Raw genomic sequence first — 22,493 nt, forward strand, 5'->3', positions numbered from 1 at the left:
TGTTGCGACTCGTCTGCATCGTTGCTGAATAGAACAATGTCATTGGCAAATCGAAGGTTGATGAGATATTTGTCATCAATCCTTACTCCTAAGGCTTCCCATTTTAATAGCTTGAATACTTCTTCCAAGCACGCAGTGAATAACACTGGAGAGGTTGTGTCTCCCTGTCTGAACCCTTTCTTTATATATATCCTCCTGTTTTTCTTGTGTAGAATTAAGGTATCTGTGGAATCTCTGTAGGTATTTTCGAAAGTATTTACGTAAGCGTTCTGTACTCCTTGATTACATATTGCCTCTATGACTGCTGGTATCCCTACTGAATCAAATGTCTTTTCGTAATCTATGAAACCCATATATAGAGGCTGATTGTACTCTGCGGATTTCTCGATAACCTGATTAACGACATGGATGTGATCCATTGTAGAGTATCCCTTCCTGAAGCCAGCCTGTTCCTTTGGTTGACTAAACTCCAGTGTTGCCCTTATTCTATTGGAGATTATTTTGGTAAATATTTTATATAATACTGGGAGTAAGCTAATGGGCCGATACTTTTTCAATTATTTAGCGTCTCCCTTTTTGTGGATCAGTATAATGTGTCAATTTTCCCTGTCCTCTGGGACCCTTGAAGTCGATAGACACTCCATAAAGAGAGCCACCAGTTTTTCAAACATTATGTCTCCTCCATCTTTGATTAAACTGACTGTTATTCCATCTTCTCCTGCCACTTTTCGCCGTTTTCATGTCTTGTAAGGCCCTTCTAACCTCATCGCTGTTTATAGAAGTCTCTGCAACCTGTTCATTACTGCTTCAAATGGAGGTATCGTGGCTCCTCTGGGTACTGTACAGGTCAGTATAAAATCCTCCTGCTGCTCTTACTATACCTTCGAGATCGCTGATGATATTACCCTGGTTATCTTCCAGTGCATACATCTTGGTTTGTCCGATGCCAAGTTTCCTTCTCATTGATTTCAGGCTGCCTCTATTTTTTACGGCTTCTTCAGTCTTTCTCACGTTATAATTTCTAATATCGCTTATTTTCGCTTTGTTGATCAGTTTTGACAGTTCCGCGAATTCTATCTTATCTCTTGAGTTGGACACTTTCATTCTTTGCCGTTTCTTTATTATGTCCTTTGTTACTTGAAACAGCTTGCCTACTGGTTGCCTTGGTGCCTTGCTTTCCACTTCAATTGCTGCCTCTGAAGCCAGCCTCGTTACGGTATTATTCATTACCTCTATATCATCATCATCATCTCGCTGCTCTAAGGCTGCATATTTGTTTGCAAGTACCAGCCTAAATTTGTCTGCTTTTACCCTTACTGCCTCTAAGTTGACCCGTTCTTTCTTGACCAATTGTACTCTTTCTCTGTTCAAATTGAGGTGAATCCTTGCCCTCACTATCCTATGATCACTGCACTTTACCCTGCCTATCACTTCTACATCCTGCACTATGCTGGTATCGGCAGAAAGTATGAAATCGATTTCATTCCTTGTTTCACCATTAGGGCTTTTCCAGGTCCACTTTCTGTTGCTACGCTTCCTGAAGAAGGTGTTCATTATTCTCAGCTTATTCCTTTCTGCGAATTCTACCAACACGTCTCCTCTAGTGTTTCTAGAATCAACGCCGTAGTTGCCAATTCCCTGTTCACCCGCCTGCTTTTCCCCCACTTTTGCAATGAAGTCACCCATTACTACTGTATACCGAGTTTGCACTTTTTTCATCGCTAATTCAACATCTTCATAAAACTGATCTACTTCCTCATTGTCGTGACTGGATGTTAGAGTGTAGGTTTGTACTACCTTTATTCCATACCTCTTAAGTTTGATTATGACTACTGCTACCCTCTTCATTAATGCTGTAGAACTCGTCAATGTTGCACGCTATGGAGTCAATGTTGCGTCCTTATGGATTAGGAATCCTACCCCGTATTGCTTCTTATCAGGGAGACCTCAATAGCAAAGGACATGGCCGTTATTCAGCAATGTATAAGCCTCACCAGTTCTTTTAATCTCACCAAGTCGTAGTGCACGAGATATCGCATGGATAACTACGCAAGAACGAGAGTGCCGCAGTCATGGCCTCAGAGATTGCACCGGCACACACGGCAGTGCTATCTTGGAAGTCACGGCCGCCGTAAGCTGTACTACCTCGCCCTGAAGTACACTGGAGACATGCCTTAGAAGCACGGTTACCCTGGCTTCATTGAAAGCGAGTGACTTTCCTCACGGCTTCCGAAATCGATGTGCAGCACTTGTATCTTCATAATGGTTGGACTGGAGCAGGAGGCATGCTGCTATGCGCCCAGTACGCAATTTTGTGATTTGGAACTTCGTGTGTGCCCTTACTGCAACTGAGTTTGAAGTGTTCATTATAATGGTACAATGCTTTTGAAAATGTTCGTTATACATGGACGCAGCTTCAATAGGCAGGGTTAGAAAATTGGAAATGCAGAAAAATGTGGTCGTTATAACTGATAAATTTTTATACAGTTAAACCTCGATATAACGAACTTCAATATAACAAAATTCTCTATATAACCAAGTACAGTAGAACCCTGCTGTTACGTTCCTCACTGCTGCGTTTTCCCGGCTGCTACGTCGTTTTCACCCGGTCCCGGCATAGCTTCCATAGGATCCAATGTATAAGGAACCCCGCTGTTACGTAGTAGCTGTGAAAACGTTCCCGCATGATGCGTCGCAACCCAAACCCGCCTGGGCTAAAGTAGGCAACGCGCTTTAACGGCCATTTTGAGTTTTGACGAGTTTTGACCGGGCTTGGCCGGGCTTGGCTATGGAACTGACTGCAAGAAGCCGCACGCCAGTTCGAGAGGCCGCCACTAGGTGGCCATTCGTGAAAAATGCTCTCACTATCATCACTGTGATTACGGTCCCCGCATGGTTTGTTGGACGGGTCGACTCGCGGAGGAAGGAAACTCAGGAGAGGCCCTGACGTCACTCTTTGTGAAGCTATAGCTAAAGGGAAGCCGGAAGTTGGCGTCGCTCATGGCGTTGCTCCGCCTATCGGGCCAGCTCTCCTCTCTTGTTTACATTTCTCGCGAAACCACGCCGCGCTGCGCGCAACCGGGCTGCTCGGACGCGCGTGCTCTGCAGCAATACTAAACAATCGTTAGCACGTTAGCATTATTACGCCAAAGAGGGCAAAATTTCCAGCGGATATTCCTTCGTCCGTTGCCATTGCCGTGGCGCGGTGACGACGAGGCGCACGAGCCACATGATGCCGGGGAGATGCCAAATCCTAGCTTTGGAGAAGCCGTTGCGGCTCTGGACCTCCTCCGCAGGTACGTCGCACCTCACAGCGACGCTGACAGCAATGCGGCCTTCCAGGCTATTGAGAAACGTGTGGTGATTTCTAGCGAGCAAAAGAAACGGCAAGCCAGCATTCTAGATTTTTTTAAGTTCTAAGCACACTCTGTGGAAATAAATTGTCTATAGTTGAAACTGCACTTTTTTCATTCATTTTCGGAGCTTTCCTCACTGTTGCGTTTTCCCGGCTGTTACGTTTTTTTTCCTCGGTCCGGTAAAAAACGTATGAACGGGGTTCCACTGTATTTAACTTTTTGTACGTTCTTGTCCATAGAACACCATGTATTTAGAACCTCAATATAATGAGGTGTGTTTGTACGCCATTTCAATGTAACAAAATTTCACTGCCGCGGCAATGGAATGCCGAGACAATAAATGGAAACTTCCGCGGACACAGATGGTCAAATGATTGAATCACAAACTGCTGCTTGCAAACCCACTTCTGAAATCACACACCATGCGACAAGGACGACTGCCAAAGTGGAGCAGCTTCATGTTCCATATTGTTGCAGGAAGAAAGCAGGCCCACGAGTGTAAAATAATGTATATTTACAACTGAGGTTAATGGCGTTCAGGCAACTGCCAGACTTCGTCTTCCTCTAGTCCAATCCAACTTCTTCCTTCCCTTCACCGTAACATCACCCTCCGGGCGGAGTAGCTCCGTCCCGGTGCAAGGTATAGAGCTTCACTTAATGGGGGGACATAGGGCTTCAGCCTGGCGACGTGAACAACATCGCTGGTGACGTTGGGAGGCACTGAAGGCTGACCGACTGGGGCGATCTCGTATGTCACGTCGGACAGTTGGCGTAAGATCTGGTACGGACCAGAATAACGGGAAAGTAGTTTTTCTGACAAGCCGACACGGCGTGAAGGCGTCGAGAGAAGGACAAGGGAACCAGGTGAAAAATGGGAGTCTCGGTGCCGAAGGTCGTAGCGTCGCTTTTTAGAAGCTTGCGAGACTGTGAGGCGATGACGGGCGACTTCTCGGGCCTGGGCGGCTAAGTCAATAGCATCGCGAGCGTAACCAGTGCTGGGTGATTGTACTGCGGAAGGTAGCAACGTGTCAAAGGGCAAGGTGGGGTCGCAGCCATACAACAGGTAAAATGGTGAAAATCCGGCAGTGTCGTGACAGGACGAGTTGTATGCGAAAGTGATGTATGGTAAAGCAACGTCCCAGTCGCGGTGATCGTCGGAAATGTACATGGCCAGCATTTCAGTTAGCGTGCGGTTGAGTCGCTCGGTGAGGCCGTTCGTTTGAGGGTGGTACGCGGTAGCAATCTGGTGTTCTGTAGAACAGGAGCGGAGCAGATCATCGACGACCTTCGATAGAAAGTAGCGGCCGCGATCCGTCGGCAACTGGTGAGGGGCGCCGTGGTGCAGGATGACGTCGTATAGTAAGAAGTCGGCGACATCTGTAGCGCAGCTGGTTGGTAGCGCTCGTGCGATGGCATATCTCATGGCATAATCGGTTGCTACAGCAATCCATTTGTTGCCTTTGATGGAAGTTGGAAAGGGGCCAAGGAAGTCTAAGCCCACACAGAAGAAGGGCTCTGTAGGGATATCAATTGGTTGCAGCAAACCAGCTGGAGGCATAGCAGGCGTCTTCCGGCGCTGACACAGGTCGCAAGAAGCGACATAACGGCGCACAGAGTGATAAATGCCGGGCCAGAAGAAGCGTCGCCGCAGGCGGTCGTATGTACGAGTGATGCCCAGATCTCCAGCAGTAGGAGCGTCGTGAAGTTGCTGGAGCACGGCTAGACGAAGGTGCTTGGGAATGACTAGGAGGAGCTCCGGGCCATCAGGACGAACGCTACGACGGTATAAAGTTCCATCGCGCAAGGTGAACATCTGGAGGGACGGGTCATTGGGCAAGGAGCTTAGGCGTTTCATAAGTGTTCGAAGAATAGGATCTTTGCGCTGCTCGTCACCAATATGGAGGAAGCCGGAGAGGGATAGAACACTGATGTCCGAGTCTGCATCGGTATCGTCCCGTTGATCCACGGGATTGCGGGACAGGCAGTCAGCATCTTTATGCAGGCGCCCTGACTTATACATAATAGAGAATGTATATTCCCGTAGACGCAATGCCCAACGTGCAAGTCGTCCAGTTGGGTCCTTCAAAGGGGAGAGCCAGCAGAGGGCGTGATGATCGGTTACGACGCAGAAGCTCCGACTGAAAAGGTACGGCCGAAATTTCGCGACCGCCCATACGAGCGCGAGACATTCTCTCTCAGTAATGGAGTAATTTCGCTCGGGCGTGGAAAGAAGGCGGCCAGCGATGACATGGTCTTGGCCCTGTTGACACTGAGCGAGGACAGCGCCGATGCCATGACCACTCGCATCAGTTCGTACTTCAGTGGGCGCAGAAGGGTCAAAGTGTGACAGAATTGGGGAAGTTGTAAGCCGCTCAATCAGGGTAGAGAACGCTTTCTCCTGCAGTGGTCCCCAAGAGAAAGAGACGTCTTTCTTAAGAAGGTCAGTGAGAGGGTGAGCGATGTCGGCAAAATTTTTCACAAAACGCAGGAAATAAGAGCATAAGCCCAAGAAACTACGGACATCGTTTGTTGAACAAGGTACAGGAAAATTTCATACGGCGTGAACTTTCTGTGGATCAGGTTGGATTCCAGCGGCGTTTACAAGATGGCCGAGCATGTTAATTTCACGGCGACCAAAATGGCACTTGGAGGAGTTTAGCTGAAGGCCAGCCCTGCGAAACACGGAGGGTATGGTTGTGAGGCGCCGCAGATGACTCTCAAAGTTGGGCGAAAACACACAATCACATCGTCGAGGTAACAGAGGCATGTAGACCACTTCAAGCCGCGCAAGAGAGAGTCCATCATGCGCTCGAATGTAGCTGGCGCATTGCATAATCCAAAGGGCACGACTTTAAATTGGTACAGACCGTCCGGTGTGACGAAGGCGGTTTTCTCGCGGTCCATCTCATCGGCGCTAATCTGCCAATAGCCGGAGCAGAGGTCAATTGATGAAAAGTATTCGGATCCGTGAAGGCAGTCAAGAGCGTCATCAATGCGAGGCAGGGAATAAACATCCTTCTTTGTTATCCTGTTGAGGTGACGGTAGTCAGTAGTCAACGCAGAAGCGCCACGAGCTGTCTTTTTTCTTCGCTAAGACAACCAGTGATGCCCACAGGCTACTGGAAGGTTCAATGATGTCCTTGTCCATCACCCTGTCTACCTCTTTCTGTATGATGGCCCTTTCTGTTGCGGAGACACGATATGGCCGCCTATGAATGGGATTGGCGTCACCGGTGTTGATGCGATGCGTGACAATAGATGTCTGGCCAAATCAAAGATGTCCCGATAAGATGACAGGAGGTGACGAAGAGCTGCTGTTTGCTCGGAAGGAAGGTCAGGGGCGATCATCTTAGAAACATCGTCCGCAGGCGTCGAGTACAGAGGAGTGGGTGACAAAGGTCCGTTGGTACTAAGGAAGGATTCAGGAACAAAGAAGAAACTTTCAAATTCTTCCAAAGGAGTGATATGCGCTATGGCGATACCGTGTGGCATCACATGCGACGAAAATCCAAAATTGAGTATGGGCACGCAAGTACAGTTTTCGCGGATCCGGATTAAGCTGCTCGGCAGGGCAATATTGCGCGACAAAACCACGTCAATAAGCGGCGACACGACGTACTCGCCATCAGGTACGGACAGGGCATCAGGAGGACATTTGTAGCCGCCTGTGGAGACAGCCTTGCAAACTCAGCAGAACATAAGCGGTGTGAAGCACAAGTTGTTGCGTCGGCAGGAAGCGGCAGATCCAACTGTACAACACCTACGGAGCAGTCAATTTGGGCAGAGTGTTTCGAAAGGAAGTCGAGGCTGAGAATTAGGTCGTGCGGACAGTGTTCAAGGACAATAAATAGAACAACGGTATAATGGCCCCCAATGGTCACACGTGCTGTGCACATTCCAAGGACAGGTGAAGTACTCCCATCGGCGACTCGCACAGTGCCCAGTATGGCGGGTGTCAGAACTTTTTTGAGCCTTCGGCGGAGAGCAGCGCTCATAACTGAAAGCTGCACTCCTGTATCAACCAGAGATCTAACAGGAACGCCATCAACTTCAATGTCCAGTAGGTTTCCACATGTAGGCAGGGTCAACAGACGATTTGTGGGCCGGGTCGGAGTTGCAGCTTCACCTCCGGGAGCTGCACCGCCTAGTTTCTCGAAGCAAAGCGACCGGTTGCAGAAGGGGACGAAGAGCGGTGAACGAGAGGCGAACGGGACCTACGACCTTGCGGAGACGGGGAGCGGCTGGATCTTGGTGGAGCAGTGTCGGCGTTGATGTTCCTAGTCAGCGTATAGGGCGAGAAAGTACGATTGTCTGGTACTTGGCGGTAGTGACTCGGAGACGACCACCGAGGAGGCAACGACCAGTGGTTGCGGCAATGACGGGCGATGTGTCCAATACCGGAACAATTAAAGCAGATGGGTTTATTATCCGCTGTGCGCAAGTCAGCTGGGTTGCGACGGGGTGGCGGAAAGCTTTGCGTCTGGGAGCGAGCGGCCGGAGAAATCTGGTAGGTGTTTGTATGGCGGACCGAGCAGAGAGATGGAATGTCCAAACTCTCTATTTCCTCCCGAACGACCGCTTGTATAAGGGAGATAGCGGGCACGCTTTCCCGACAGTCGGGACGAACTGAAGCCGGAGCCATGGCCTCAAGCTCACGGCGAACGATGCGCGTGATATCTTCCGGTCCTGCGGGCTGAACGAACCGCGGCGGGTCTTCGCAAGAAGACGTTGCGGCGGTATTGGGTAATCGGTCGAAAGTTTGAGCGACGCAGTGGCCCTTCGCTTGTTCTAAGCGCCGGCACTCCTTTACAATTGCATCCACAGTGGCACAATCCTTACACATGAGGAGATTGAAGGCATCGTCTGCAATACCTTTCAGTATGTGACCAATCTTGTCTGCCTCGGTCATGTTGTCAGCAGCCTTGCGACAGAAGGCCAGCACATCCTGTATGTACATGCCATAGGATTCTGTGGACGTCTGAGCGCGGCACGCAAGTTCTTTTTTTGCTGCCAGCTGACAACCGACAGGTCTGCCAAACAGGTCTCGCATTTTTTCTTTGCAGACATCCCAGCTCTTTAGGTCAGCTTCGTGTGTGTCGTACCATTGCTTCGCAGTTCCTCTTGGATAAAATATCACGTTTGCTAGCATCATTGTTGGATCCCACCTGTTGTTGTCGCACACTCGCTCGTACATCATAAGCCAGTCCTCGACGTAGGCGTTGTCCGTGCCACAAAATGTCCCTGGGTCCCACGGATGAGTGAGGATGACCGTTGGCACGGGCTGTTGAGGCGTTATTGCTTGTGTCGGTTGATTTGCCATTGTGGCGGCAGGTAGATGACGTCCGCTGCGAAGTTCCGTGATTGTACCCCGCACCTTCCACCAAAATGTTGCAGGAAGAAAGCAGGCCCACGAGTGTAAAATAATGTATATTTACAACTGAGGTTAATGGCGTTCAGGCAACTGCCAGACTTCATCTTCCTCTAGTCCAATCCAACTTCTTCCTTCCCTTCACCGTAACAATATAAAGTCCAAGTGCGATAAGATCCTATCAAGCCCCGCCCACTGTGCACTTTAGGTGCGAGTGAAAATGTGCGAGGTGTGACAAGAAAGATGATGGCTTCACAAGTGCCGCCTTTATGCACAAGCAAAGGCAAAGAGGGGGAGGGAAGCGAGCTCGCAATAACGCTATCAAGCTCGTGCAAAGGGGGCGAGTGGAGTGGGGGGGATAAGTTGGCCCATGTCTCAATTTGTGGCGTGGCTTATCATGGCTGTAAGCGCAGCTGAGCACATACGCAGCCACACACCCTGCTTCAGAGGTAATCTGCCATGTGTGCAAAGAGTGGGCGTGCGGAGAGGGCGTGACACTTTGTAAGCTGTCTTCCTACGCGTTTAGTATTGGAGGTTACGTAATCTGGAGTTTTGTTGATCCACTGGAACGAGAGGCAGACAAAGCATTCACTCCCTGCTGCAGGCACTTTTCCGCCCGCACTGCGTCGTCGCAGTGCGGGCGACGTTATCAGCAGCGATGGCAGAGTGCACATGAAAGCATGGCTGGCTTTGCTCAATTCGTACCAGCATATGAAGATATCGTCGACGTACGTGGCATGAAACCGTATCATTCGTTGTCAACTCCTAAATTTATAAAAATGGATTGTTTTCTCAAACTTAATTTTTTTCAATTGCCCGATAATTCAGGAAATTCTGTGGTCTCTTTCCATGTAAGAAACAACGATCGGCGACTGTACTTATTTGCATAAAAGGTCAAATTTCAATACAACTAAATTTCGATATGACAAAGCCAATTGCCGATTTTACCGACTTCCTTACATCGAGGTTTAACTGTATCTGGGATCGTTATAAGTGGGTTAGACTGTATAGATATTGTGAAAGAAAGGGGAAAGGCCATGGGTGTCAAAACTGTCCAGTGAATCGGTAAATATATGAGCCCTCCCACAACCATGGAGGCAATGCCATTATCTGGGGAATTCGCAAATGAGCATGGCTAAGCATGGATGGACATGACTGCAGAGGGAACCCTACCCAATAAACGACATGCAGCTTACTTACATACAACAAGCGCTTGGGACACTTTAGGGTTCTGGTAGCACATGTGCGTCAAACAGCGAAGACTTGGGAGTTGCACCTAAAGAAGAGAAAAAGCATGAAACAGCATGGAATGAAAAAGACATAACCCACTCTAGTCCACCCCATCACAAAATGAAAGTACCTTGTAAACTGGAGAACAAAGCAATGCTGTTAGGGCGGGGACTGCACCGTGTGCACAGAGGTAGTTCTGATGGTCTGGTGTCTGTAAGTAAACAATGCATGCCAGTGTTTACACTGTCCCAAGTTTGTGGACACAAAAGAATATGAAAAAAAAAACTTTAACATTAAAAATTGCTATGAAAGAATAGCTGGATCTGCTCAACTTCCAAGCACTATGGCATACCATATTTACTCTGTTTTAATGTGCCCTCGATTGCAGCACGCACCCGTTTTCCGTGACCAAAAAAAAATGAAAAAAAGACACCCTCGATTGTAACACGCACCCGTTTCCCATGACCTAAACAAAAGTCCTTTACAGTACCACACCTCATTCTTTCATACAGAAATACAACTTCCTCTCATTTGGAAAAACAAAGATTTACTCCCAATACACTAAAGTTGAGATAAACAGAAAACGTCGCAGTTTTGCCAGAAAGGCGAAGCATCGATTGCGATAGCATATTAGTAGATAGCTATATGAAAAGTAAGAATAGTAGTTTTATCGGCCGTATAAAACTTTTAAACATCCACTTATTAACTAAATGAACATGCATGGCATCATGCGCGCACAAGCAAACATGAACACATCTCACTCATTGATTGCGGAAACTCTTTTATCAAAATGCTGGAGTGAGGAAATGCTGTAGCAGGAGCGAGCGAAGTGACCTTTGTGCGGCCTCTCGCTTCAACGCGAACGAAGCGACGAGAACGCAGCACGTTGCACCTAGTGTCTCCATCGCAGATAGATTTCAAGATAGGGGCCACACGGCCGCGCCATACGTAGCAGCTGCCGGAGTAGAACAGCTATTCTGTTTGCACCAGTCCCGCACGCAAGTATCAAGAACTCCGAACCCCACTGATGTGGCCCGATTTCCGTCCATCTCCACATACATGATCACTTCCCTGTTAATTGCAACGTCGCGCGTCTTCGCAGTCGGCACTTCCATGCTGATAGAGCAAAAGCAGAAAATGCGAAGACGGACAGTGTACTAACCTAAGCACACGTACTACAGCACATGGAGGAAACTACGGCAGCTAGGCTCGAAGCGCGCACGAGGTGGCCATTTTGAAATGCCAATGGCAATATGGTAATGCAGATTTAAGGTCGTACTCGATTCTGATGCGCACACAATTTTCGGACCCGTTTTATTGGAAAAAAGTGTGTGTTACATATCAATACATACAGTATATAGCCCACAATCCAGACAGGCGGATGAACTTGGGGTGTAACTGCATGCTTCATCGCGTGCACCTAAGCTGTAACATCTAAGCTGTAATAAAAGCAACTGTTTATGTGGCACCTGTAGATTAAAAACTGTTTTCCCCATGATATATACATACATATAAGGCACGTGCACTTAAATACAGTCTAACCACATTATAACAAAGTCGCAGCTACCACTACCATTACTTTTTTATCCAATATACAACAAAAATGTACACACTAACATAGATCTAAAAAATCCAAGGTGGTGCCAACGTGAGAGAAGTGCAAGCATGATGCCATGTGTCGGCATTGCAAGCCACTAGCAAGACAGTACTCTTGGTAGTTCACTTTCAGTGAAAAAAATCGTTTTTGCAACATTTTGCGTGATAACCAACTGGCTTGTCAATGTTGCAGGGTGTGAGACCGGGCTAGTTGGTATGCCATGCTGATGTGACTAGCACAAGAGTGGACATGAGGCACAAAAGGGCGACAACGACAAGCGCAATATCAATGTCGATGGGCGACAGCATTTCTCTGGCACTTATTCTCCTGGCTGTGATGGCTACGATCTGCCACACAGCACTGAGTGGTCGATCCCAGCAATGACAGGTGTGTGGAGCCCAGCAAAATTCGTGCCTGCCTATCAACCAATCAAATGCACACAAACAACACCGTGCAGTGCAGCACGACACGTGAACACTACCAAACCTACAAACATTCATTTATTTGAAAAAAAAAAAGACATAATTGTCATCTCGCAGCTTCACACAAAGTCAAGAACTATAAAATTTTCTACAGTGTCTATAGATGCAACCACTTTCGCCATTTCGGCCTTTCTCGCCAAGAGGAGCAGCTTCTCAAGGCAATTCTGTATTTTCTTAGTCATGTTAACATTCTTTTTTTGTGTACCACCCGATTAGGCGAGCGAGGGCAGGTGAGAAAGTCTGAGGCTTATCCGTGCCTCCCTATTGGTGGAGTTTAGTCCAGTGGTTGCCCTCGTGCCATTTCCGCAAAATCAAGTGCCCGAGCGTCACCATGGCCTTAGGCCAATGCTACGACAGTTGCTCTTGATCGCAGATCCTGCAATCACGGTGCTGCACAGCACGATCACTATGATATAAAAGAGCAAACTGCGAGTGGCGAGGGTAGGCACGTGCAGCAAGGGAGCAGGGAAAGGAGTAGCCAGGAGAGGAGGAATGTCGCTAACTTTATTCAGATGGATTTTGTTGACAGCCTCCGCAGCACATATCAACAGTTCTTCAATGCTTCTTTGATGACGGAAGCACTGTTTTGACAAATCACACAAAAGCAAGCAAACGGTTTGTTTTCCAAACCGTTATAAGATCGCACACCGAAGCGGTATTCTCTGTCAAGCCCTGTTGGTGATACCATCTCTACTGCAAGATGTCCAATGATTTGGCATCTGACGCGGCGGCGTGTACGGCGATAGCGTTTCTTGTACAGCTCCAAGCACGCTATCCTGGCACTGTGCCAGGGAAACTGTTGCTCGTAGATGCCAACGTGTTCGGTGCCAAATCACGCAAAAGCACTTATATCCCTAAACGTAACTGATTGGCAATACCGCTCCGGAATGCCTGCCCCCGAGAAACATGTTTTGAACTGTGGGTGAGCAAATATTCACTTCACTATATCCAATATTGCATTGTAGCTACCTTTAGTTTAATTATAGCGGTAGGTTAGCCCACTGAAATAAGGCATGGCTAACCAAATTTTTCATTTACTCGGTTATAACCAATAATTCATTATATATCCATGTTCATTATTTTGAAGTTAGACTGCACCACATGGAGCTTTTCGCAAAGCACATGAAGTGCATTACACATATTTGTCCAGCTACTGCCCTGCAATAAAGGACATGTATACAATTCTCAAGGAAAACCAGACAAACTTGTGCGCAGTGTTATCCCCACCAATGGCACACATTTCAAGTGATAAAATTTGGGATGCAGCACATACACAACATGCCATAACGACTGTAATAACACAAACATCTCTACAAAGTCCACTGCACCTAGGCATCTTTACTGCATAAGGCAATAGCAGAACTTTTCGCTCACTTTGAACTCTCCGTTCCTCAGTAAATACCTATTTGTTCCCACCTGAATGTACAGTGCTCACGGAATGAAACGCGTCAATTTAGGGCTAAGTAAAGCGCACACTTTCGTTTCAACCGGCTGCAGTTCGTGTCACATCGACGTAATTCTGGCGCATACACTTACATCGGAGTCCTGGTCACCTTTGGTGATCAAATTCCTAGCCACATGACATGCTGCTCTCGCGTACTTTGCACATATGTAGGGTTCTACTAAATGCTCCGTGTCCCATTTCATTCCGTGAGCACTGTACATACAGCACAAAGCAAAACACTGAAAGAAACGAGAAACAGCACGGATAGTGCCGACTTCCAGTTTATTTGACCATTCACAGAAGGAACACTTGTACAGGAATGTGCAATGAAAACACAAAAATCGCATGTTTCTTCTGTCATGTCACATCAAAGGCATATGTGACGTTCAAATAATTAACTTTGATATTGCATTTACCCTTAAAGGACAATTGCAATATTGGTGATGCACACTTAACACACTACCACATCACACCACTTAAGCAGCCTCAATTAGCTGCTAGCTTAACTATCTGCGACAACTTGCAAGCAGAACCTCAATTCAGACATTCCATGAACATTTAGCTGAGCATCAGCATTCGTCCTGTGCCCAGGTATCTTTGCCTTCTATTCTTTGAAAGTTTAATTTAGCGTGAGTTTAATCATTGCAGTTCTAGCAGTGTTTCAAATTTTGTCTCTTCCACTTCAAAAGAAATTAAATTATAACAAAGCCCAAGAAACACAAGTGTCACAACAATGAACTGTTCACGTCGCTGGCATCTCAATTAGTAGAAGACATGGGACAAAAATGCTGACAGTGAGCTTGTTAATGGCAGGATGGAAAGGCCTTTGAGCTGTTCACATGCAAGGTTAGTTTCTTTAATAAGGTTACTGCAATTCCATATCCCACATCAGCCTACCTTGCACACAGCTGTTAGGATGGTGGCAATGCACTCCTGGTTGGACGCATGAGTCTGCGTAGCCATGAGGATCAAGTGTCGAACTGCCCATGGCTCCTCATACATGCATTCAACAGGCGTCAACTCAGAACGGAACAGCGTGCGCAGGCAGCGCAGGCATGCCTCCACATATCGCTGGTCCTGGTGCACCAGCCCTGCAGGTGAGCCCGCAAATAACAGAATCCATTATGGCCAAAGCCCTTTCCTTCTCTTAATACAGTCTTGAGGTGAGCAGCGCGAAAAATGAGACTTGATACAGAGGTAACGAAAATGAACACAGCGCTGTATTCTTTGCATTTGTATCAAGTTTTAATTGTGCTGCTCGCCTTAATATTGGAATACTAAGTCACCCAGCAAACCATCCTTCTTAATACATATAGCACTAAGCCAGTGTAACCACACCTATGTGACACTAAATCTTCAGCTTTGTAGCTGGAGAACAATAAAAAGTTTTTTTAACTTGCAGACTCAAGTTCACATCCCCTAGCAAAAGCAACCCACTGCCCTCCTGGGGCATAATCTTTTCAAGACAAACACTCACACCAGAGTTGAGGAGAAGTGCCCTCCATTCCGTTCCCACTCGCATCTGGAGAGTGGAAAACCCCATAATTCCACTTGTTTTAACTCCCCTAATTGGTGAGAGTAAGACCATTCGCACTCCTGGAGTGGCTGAACTGGCCCATTCCATTCCTCCTATTCTAGTAGAATGAAATGCTTTCTCTACAACTGTTTAAGAATTGCGCTTGCATGCCTAACAACAAAACATGTTTTTGAAGTCTTAGCAACGTAACATACGAATACCATTTTTTCGCACAAGGACAAACACTCTGTGGCTTCTTATCTCTTATCACCTGCAATGTCTCTAATTACTAACCGTTCAAGTAAAGCACAAAATTATTAAATCGTCTTACACCATGGCTCAAGTAGTGGGTAAACTTAATTATTTGAGGAAAAAGCAGGCAAGCAGAATTAAGATGGTGGTCTTCAAGGAGACTGCTGCTGTCATAGTAAATGGGTTCAGAGCCGACGGAATCACTAAAGTCTGCTGTCTTTTCTTGCTTCACATTTACTGGCATATTAATAAGCACTATTTACAAGCATACCTCTCCGACCATATCTTAGTGTGCCTTGCTATTCAACAGTGGGCGAAAAAACACGAGGCACACTCCAAATCGCCATGAATTTGCACAGGGTGCAACCGTTTGCGACGTAGCTGTTTTTGGCCGGAATCCCTTTGTCATACGTCAGGCATGCCCTTGCTTAATTAAATATTTCTTGGCAACTTAAATCCTTAACTGAACGTCGGGGAGTTCACTAAAACTAAGGAGTTAACTAACTTAACTCCAAAACAACAAGATCAGGAACCTAATTCTAAAAGTTACTTTCTTTAAATGCACTTCACGAGTGTAATAAAGAAGAGCTTCTGGGACATCAAAAGTGCAGAATGTGTAGAATACTATGTTGTTTATAATTACAAAGGCAGAGGTAATCACCTATAAGTAAATACTGAAAGGGCTGTGTTACATAAAAATTGAAATATGCAAGCTAGAAATAATTACAGGTTCAACTAGCTAGATACGGCAGCACGCTAAAGCTGAAGCACTGCCCACCGTCACCATTCTGGGGCATGCTGTGGCATCAGATGATGTTCAGGAAAGCACATCAGCCCTATCAACAGGGGTCCTACATAGCTAGCAACATTTCAACTCTGTTCCAATGCTGTGTTTGGCCACTGAGGACATCCTGGTGCTCATAGCAAGATACAAAGTTCCTGTAAGTGGTGGGTGCAAGCAAGCCTGCACAGACCACTTGTGCCACCAATCACCTAGCGCAAAAGACAAGACTACCCAATTTCCTGCCAGGCACCTAAAATCAGACACGGCCTTTTGAACCCATCAGGTGATTTCTCTTTTTCCACAACTAGTGGCATGTACTCTGGTGTCAAGAATAGAAATATTGAACACATTTCTTTAATTTTTCCTTCCCATTGTACATATTTAAAGTCTCAAACTTTACCACAATGCAGCAAAAGAAGTGGGTCAAAGAATACCGCAACATGTGCAAGAGTATGACATGCAAACAATTCAGCATTTGCCAACATAAAACATTGCACTGCTTATTCAAACCAAGATTATTAAACCTTTTTAACACAGAGTGTAGAAGAGATAAAAAGGTTACATTATCTGTGCAATGTGTTATTAACCACTGTAGTCTAAAAGTGCACGATGAATGCAAATTAGCAACATGACCATCAAAAGCTCACTAATCAACATTTTTCTTGGTTGCTCTAAAGCACATGTTGCAGTCGCAAAATTGAAATAAGCCAGCGCTCAGGACATTCCCAGTTGTTAGTTATACTGAGACAAACACCAGTTTCAAGATATGCATCCACAAAATGTGCCATGAAACACATCAGCTTTCTATGCAGTGCTGCCACAGGGCGTGTTCAAGAAATTCTTCAGAGGCAAATAACATGGCAAAATATTTTGAAACCGGTGCCAATGCCCTAAAAATGTAAATGCCTTAATGGTGCCTACTGGTTCACAATTGCCTCATGTGCTCAAAAATTACTTATACTAACTATAAAAGCCAATTAATTTGCTCATTCGTGTACATCATACAAATGATGTGTTTGCAGCTCAAATCAGTGCATTGCTAAAAAAGCTCTTGCCTTTATCTCTACTCAACTCTGAAAATTGCATCTTTCCTGAAACATTAATGAAAGTGTGGTCCATAAAATGTGAGGTGCACTGTCGCATGCAACCAGTGCAAGCACACTGCCGGTTGACATGCACAGTGCTAGCTGAGCAGGCTACACTCTTTCTGCACACCCCTATCAAGGTATACAAGACGACAGCAAGCAGTGCATCAAAATACTAGCAAGAGGTTTTTCACTTTGACTGGCACAAGTGAATAAACAAGCAAGCCAGACATATTAAGGCAGTATATAAAATTAGACAGGTTCAATGTAGCTCATGTCCCAAACATCATTCAGCCACTTGTTAACTTAAAAAGACACTAAAAAGAAAAATAAGTTGGGCATTACCCTTCGCAATACAATAAAATCTAAGTTTTTACCGCAAGAGGAGCCTTAATAAGAAAAAAAAAAATCCGAGGAAGCCTAAGCACTTAGGAGTTGTGAATGCAAAAGCATTAATGTCCAATTAAATGCCATTAAGCAGTCCTTCGAGTTATGAACTCCTCACGGGGAAGCAAATGCATCGAGACGCTTGGAACATTTTGATTCGGCCTTACCAAGGCGCAGTCAGAATGCAGGCGAGAGCTTACGTGGACAGGGAACACAGGGATAACACAGGCTAAAAAAAAAAATTATGGGGTTTGACGTGCCAAAACCACTTTATGATTATGAGGCACGCCGTAGTGGAGGACTCCGGAAATTTCGACCACCTGGGGTTCTTTAACATGCGCCTAAATCTAAGCACACGGGTGTTTTCACATTTCGCCCCCATCGAAATGCGGCCGCCGTGGCCGGGATTCGATCCCGCGACCTCGTGCTCAGCAGCCCAACACCATAGCCACTGAGCAACCACGGCGGGTGATAACACAGGCTTCCGAGAATGAAAGTGAGGGTGACGTGGCAGCACAGCGATACCCTCTCCCCTCACACAATACCGCGGCAGCATGTGTTCCCTTTCAGTTTCCCTTTCCAAATCCTATTGTTCCCTTTCCAAATCAGTTTAGACTTGTAAGAGGTTATTTGCAAACATTATTTTGCTTTATTTGGTAGTAAAAATTGATTACTAGTCAAAAAAATGAAGTCCATACCTCTTTGTTATTCACCCCTAAACCACAGCACAAAGTCACCAGTATGAAATTATGGATTTCAAAGTAATTTCATGCATTAGACAGTGTTTCTTTATCTAAGAAAAACTCACTGTTTCCTTTACAGTTCACTGTAAACCTTCCTTGACTGATAAAATTTAGACTCAAGCAGATGCTGTGAAAATCCATGATGTCATGGGAGGCTGTTTTGGGAACTTCACTATGGCATTGTTACCCACTTTTGTGTCCTGCGTGCACTCTGGCTTACCAAGTTTCTGCTCACAGCAAGACTGACATTGTCGGTATTCAAGTAGAATAGTTTACCAGACCAGCTCAACTTGATATTCCTCTTAAGCGTCCCTTTAACAATTCACCTCTTATCTTAGTATTGTTAGGTCACACTCCTTAACCTATTAGCCCTGCCTATGCTTATGCTCATCCATTGTCTCTGTCAACAGGCCTTAAAGTGGAAACAGCACTGGTAAATCGGGGAATCAGGTGTTATTTGTTACCACCCTCAGAAAAACATTCTCAAGCACCATGCCAAACTCTCAGGAACTATCTTGATTGCAGCTTCACAGAACAGTCTAAGGAGTAGAAACCCTTTTCAAGTTTTATTGAAGAAAACCTGGAACTTGAATAAAGAAAATATGTTGACCCCCACCCCCCTCTTACCCACATTTTTTTAAAAATCGGGATCAACATGCCTCAATGAACCATACTGTTAGCACACTGCTGGACTAAAAGTAAGGTGCACTGGGGTATGCACTATATTTGTAACTTTCAATACAGATGATCCATATCTATTCACTTGTAGCCATCTTTTGCAGACAATTTCAACTGTAAATGACAATGCCCATTTGTTTGGACAGCTACTACACTATCAGAGACCAGACATTGAACAGTCTGTTGATGGCTTGCACTGACATCAACCTAGCCATCATGTAGGAAGACCAGCATGGTGAGAACCTGCGTGTGTTGATGCCTCACACAATGGTTCTGCCATGGTTCTGGCACATACGGCAAGAACGTTTCGACTGCATCTCCAAGTCATTGAAGCAGGTTACCCATGACAGTGAATATGACACACTGACATCACCCTAGCCGCCATGTTGGAGGACCAGCATGTTTAGATGTGTTTATGACATCACATACAAGCTATCTATTGCACTGCAAGGATTCAAGCATACTTCATTGTATTGAAGAGTGCATTTTTTTGTTTGTGTGGTCAGACAGTCCAAAGATAACCTACTCACTAAGCAACTTGAGACAGTATTTTGCTACTAATGCACATGCAATTTCTGCTCCCACACATATTTACGAACACAGAAAAGCAATAGGTCAAGCTTTCTGCAAGCCAGAAAGCCTACTTTTGCCGAGGTTCTGCATGTGTGCCAAGTGCGTATTTTTCCTACCAGCATAAACACCTTATGCGGTATAAACTCAAAGCAGCAGCATTCACAAGCCAGGCCCTTGCACGCAGCAGAGACAAGCAAAAAGCCAAGCTTAAAATGAGTACTGCTCACCGCATGGAAGCAGTTGTGTATGCTTTTGGAAGCCTGCACACACGGAAAGAAAAGTTGGCTCATGAGCAAAGCCAGAGCTGTGTTGATTATAGTCGGGAGATCTCCAACTGGCTGGTTACACTCACCTTGAAGCAATACTGGTAGCACCCCTGCATCAAGAAGAGCCTTGACATTCTCTTCTGTGCCCTTAGCCAGGCTGTTTAGGATCACTGCTGTTTCGCACAAAAGCTGTGGATGAGACTCCTCGCGCAATATCTGCAACAACCTGCATTCAGCCAATATGCAATTCAATGCTATGTCAACCTTTCAAAACCTAGTCGCTATCCCTATACATTCAGGACAGCAATGCTACTATATTATACACCAATAATGTGGAGAAGGTTTTATCTGTAACTTATGCATGAGAATTCCAGTGCCATATTAGTGCAAATGATGCTTGCCTGCTAGGGTGTGTTCCAATAAAATGCACAAAAAACAATAAGAAAAGCACAAGATCAGCTTTTGCACACAACCTATAAAATGGGTTGGAACAGTAAAAACTAAATGAGAAGTTATGCCAATTTGTCTTTATATTTTTCCTGGTCCCATGTTTAGACTTTTTGTACACAATTTCGTAAGCAACTTGTGATCCTGTGCGACTTTTCCACACATTAGTTGCACACGCAAAAAATGCAAATGAAATGTGGACTTTACCTTGGAACAAGGCCCATTCGTATGACCGTGGCTTTCTGGTTGTTGCTTCCGATCACAGAGTTTTTCAACTGACTGAAACACAAGCAGGATGATGTCATGATAAAACCACAGCACAATACGGGCATTGAAATGATGAACTTACATAATTCCTTCCAAGCATTTTTCAGGATCGTGAAAAAACAGGAGGTCAATGTACGATCTATTGCACTCGACGACCTGTCAAAATAAGTCATGGTCACTTTGAATGCTGAACAGTCTCGTGAACTGTGCATTTCCAGTCACACCTTACACTATGATGCTGTTGATGGCAATTCAAACAACGGCAAGGTTCTGACTGGTGTTGCAGAAGTCGCAGAAAACTTTTGTTGTTGCAGGGTGCTTTTGCTAGTCGCGATGATAGATTTACTTTTTTACAAGTACTGCTCCAGAAGGGCACATGAAATCGGCAAACGAAGGTATATGGAGAGCATCTGAAATTATAATAACGAAGTGTCTAACGGTACGCCAGACGTACAGGAATCCCAGAAGCTAAATATATGTCGGAGCTTCCGTTTCGCTAGCTCCGCGGCTCCCGTCTACCGATTTTTACACATGTTTTTGCTGAAGGACGTTTTAACTCAAAAGGAAGCATTAAAACACTCTTTTAAAATGTCACGGAGAGCAGCATACGAAAAGCCTGGCACGAGCGAAGATACTGCGCTAGGAGAGCAGGCCTGGTCTCTACTAGGGCCCCTGTCGCTCCCCCGGGAAGATCAGCGATGTTATTTTGAAGGTAGAGCGCCGTGAGGCGCGACAAAGCTATAATCAGGCATGACTGACTCAGTACGGGCGCCGCAGGCGCGAGAAAGTCTTCATTCTTGACGTCCGACGTACCTTTAGCTTTGGGATTCGCGTACGTCCAGCGTAGTACATTTAGACACTGCGTTATAATCAAGCAGGCAGTGCAGGATCTTCAAGGCACCCAAGGGGCAGCAGGGAGGTCAAAGCTGGATGCAGGACGGTGCGTGGGTTGGAGCCGCCGAGGCCGGAGCGTGTCAGGGGGTGTTATAAGATTGGCTTATACACACCGCGGGAACGCGCAGGCGTCGGCGAGCCCCAACCAATGCCCCAATGCAGGTTCTAGCTTTGGTGTACCTGTTGCCGCTTTGGTGTCCTGGAGGCGCCGCCAATAATACGAAATAATGACACGTTGTTACTAGTAAAAAGAAAAAAAAAAAAAAACGAAATATATTCACGCCCAGCCACCAACTTGTGACGCTAGTTCAGCGCTATTGGTCCCCGCGAGTTCTGCAATACCAGTCAAAACCTTGCCCAAACAATTCTAAACGGCATACACATATACATCGTACCTCAATGACCTGCACCAAATATCACTGTAACGCATAGCCACATACGCAAGAGCCTCAAGCACACCCCGCCACTCAAGCCGAGCGCGAGGATCGACGTTAAGTAGAATGCGGAGGAATAACTACAGCGACAATTGCATATGCACTGAACTGATTCATGTAGTCTTCATTAGTTCCTTCATCTGCTGAACTTTAGCACAACTTAAAAAGAACAAATAGGCTTATAGCACTGAACGTCAGACTTCTGCGACAGGCTCACACGCGCTTTACAAGGATCGTCTTACCATATAAGACTGATGAATGGTCACCATGCTGAAACCTCCGACGGTTTCCCGAAGCTAGTTAGAATAACAAAACCGCGATTTCTATTCAATCGCTTCGCTGTATTCCACAGCTTGCACTTGCGACATTGAAAATACCAACATCTGACAATTTACGAGGATCGTAGCGCTCTCAGGAGTGCCAGTGCCAAAGCCACTAGCCTACTAGCGCTCTCCCCACTGTTCTCAGTTGGCTGGTTTTCCTTTGACTCCTTTTACTTTTTAGTGCATCTTTTTAGGTTGCACTTCTTTTTTGACGGGTTTTCTTGCGGCGCTGATTGATGCCACTGATAACAAAAAGCTTGCACAACAATTTTTTTGACACTATCGCAGACACGGTTAAACATTATTCATAACCATGTTTGAAAGCATAAGAGCTTTTAACCATGGAAGAAGAAAAATACTCCATGGA

At 45.9% G+C, this 22,493-nt stretch overlaps 1 protein-coding gene across 9 annotated transcripts in view; it reads right to left on the reverse strand.

Moving 5' to 3' along the window:
* LOC126545917 (armadillo repeat-containing protein 8-like) overlaps positions 1-22,493 on the reverse strand; it is an 88,714-nt gene extending 66,221 nt beyond the window's left edge. For 2 of the 9 annotated variants that reach the window (XR_011892481.1, XR_011892477.1), the window contains exons 1-8: positions 22,046-22,491; positions 20,558-20,631; positions 20,416-20,487; positions 19,848-19,987; positions 19,723-19,755; positions 14,375-14,568; positions 10,085-10,165; positions 9,925-10,000 (exon numbers count right to left, since the gene is read on the reverse strand). Coding sequence is in view for 4 of the 9 variants with exons in the window: in XM_055061370.2 (XP_054917345.1) it covers positions 9,925-10,000; positions 10,085-10,165; positions 14,375-14,568; positions 19,723-19,755; positions 19,848-19,987; positions 20,416-20,487; positions 20,558-20,631; positions 22,046-22,072 (697 nt within the window). In the remaining 5 variants the exon portion in view is untranslated. Of the gene's footprint in view, positions 1-9,924; positions 10,001-10,084; positions 10,166-14,374; positions 14,569-19,722; positions 19,756-19,847; positions 19,988-20,415; positions 20,488-20,557; positions 20,632-21,764; positions 22,013-22,045 lie in introns of those variants that run through there. The other 7 variants (XR_011892474.1, XR_011892484.1, XM_055061370.2 and 4 more) reach the window with 7 other exon arrangements.

The sequence above is a fragment of the Dermacentor andersoni genome, chromosome 1 (genome assembly GCF_023375885.2).
Source record: "Dermacentor andersoni chromosome 1, qqDerAnde1_hic_scaffold, whole genome shotgun sequence".
Taxonomy (NCBI): Eukaryota; Metazoa; Arthropoda; class Arachnida; order Ixodida; family Ixodidae; genus Dermacentor; species Dermacentor andersoni.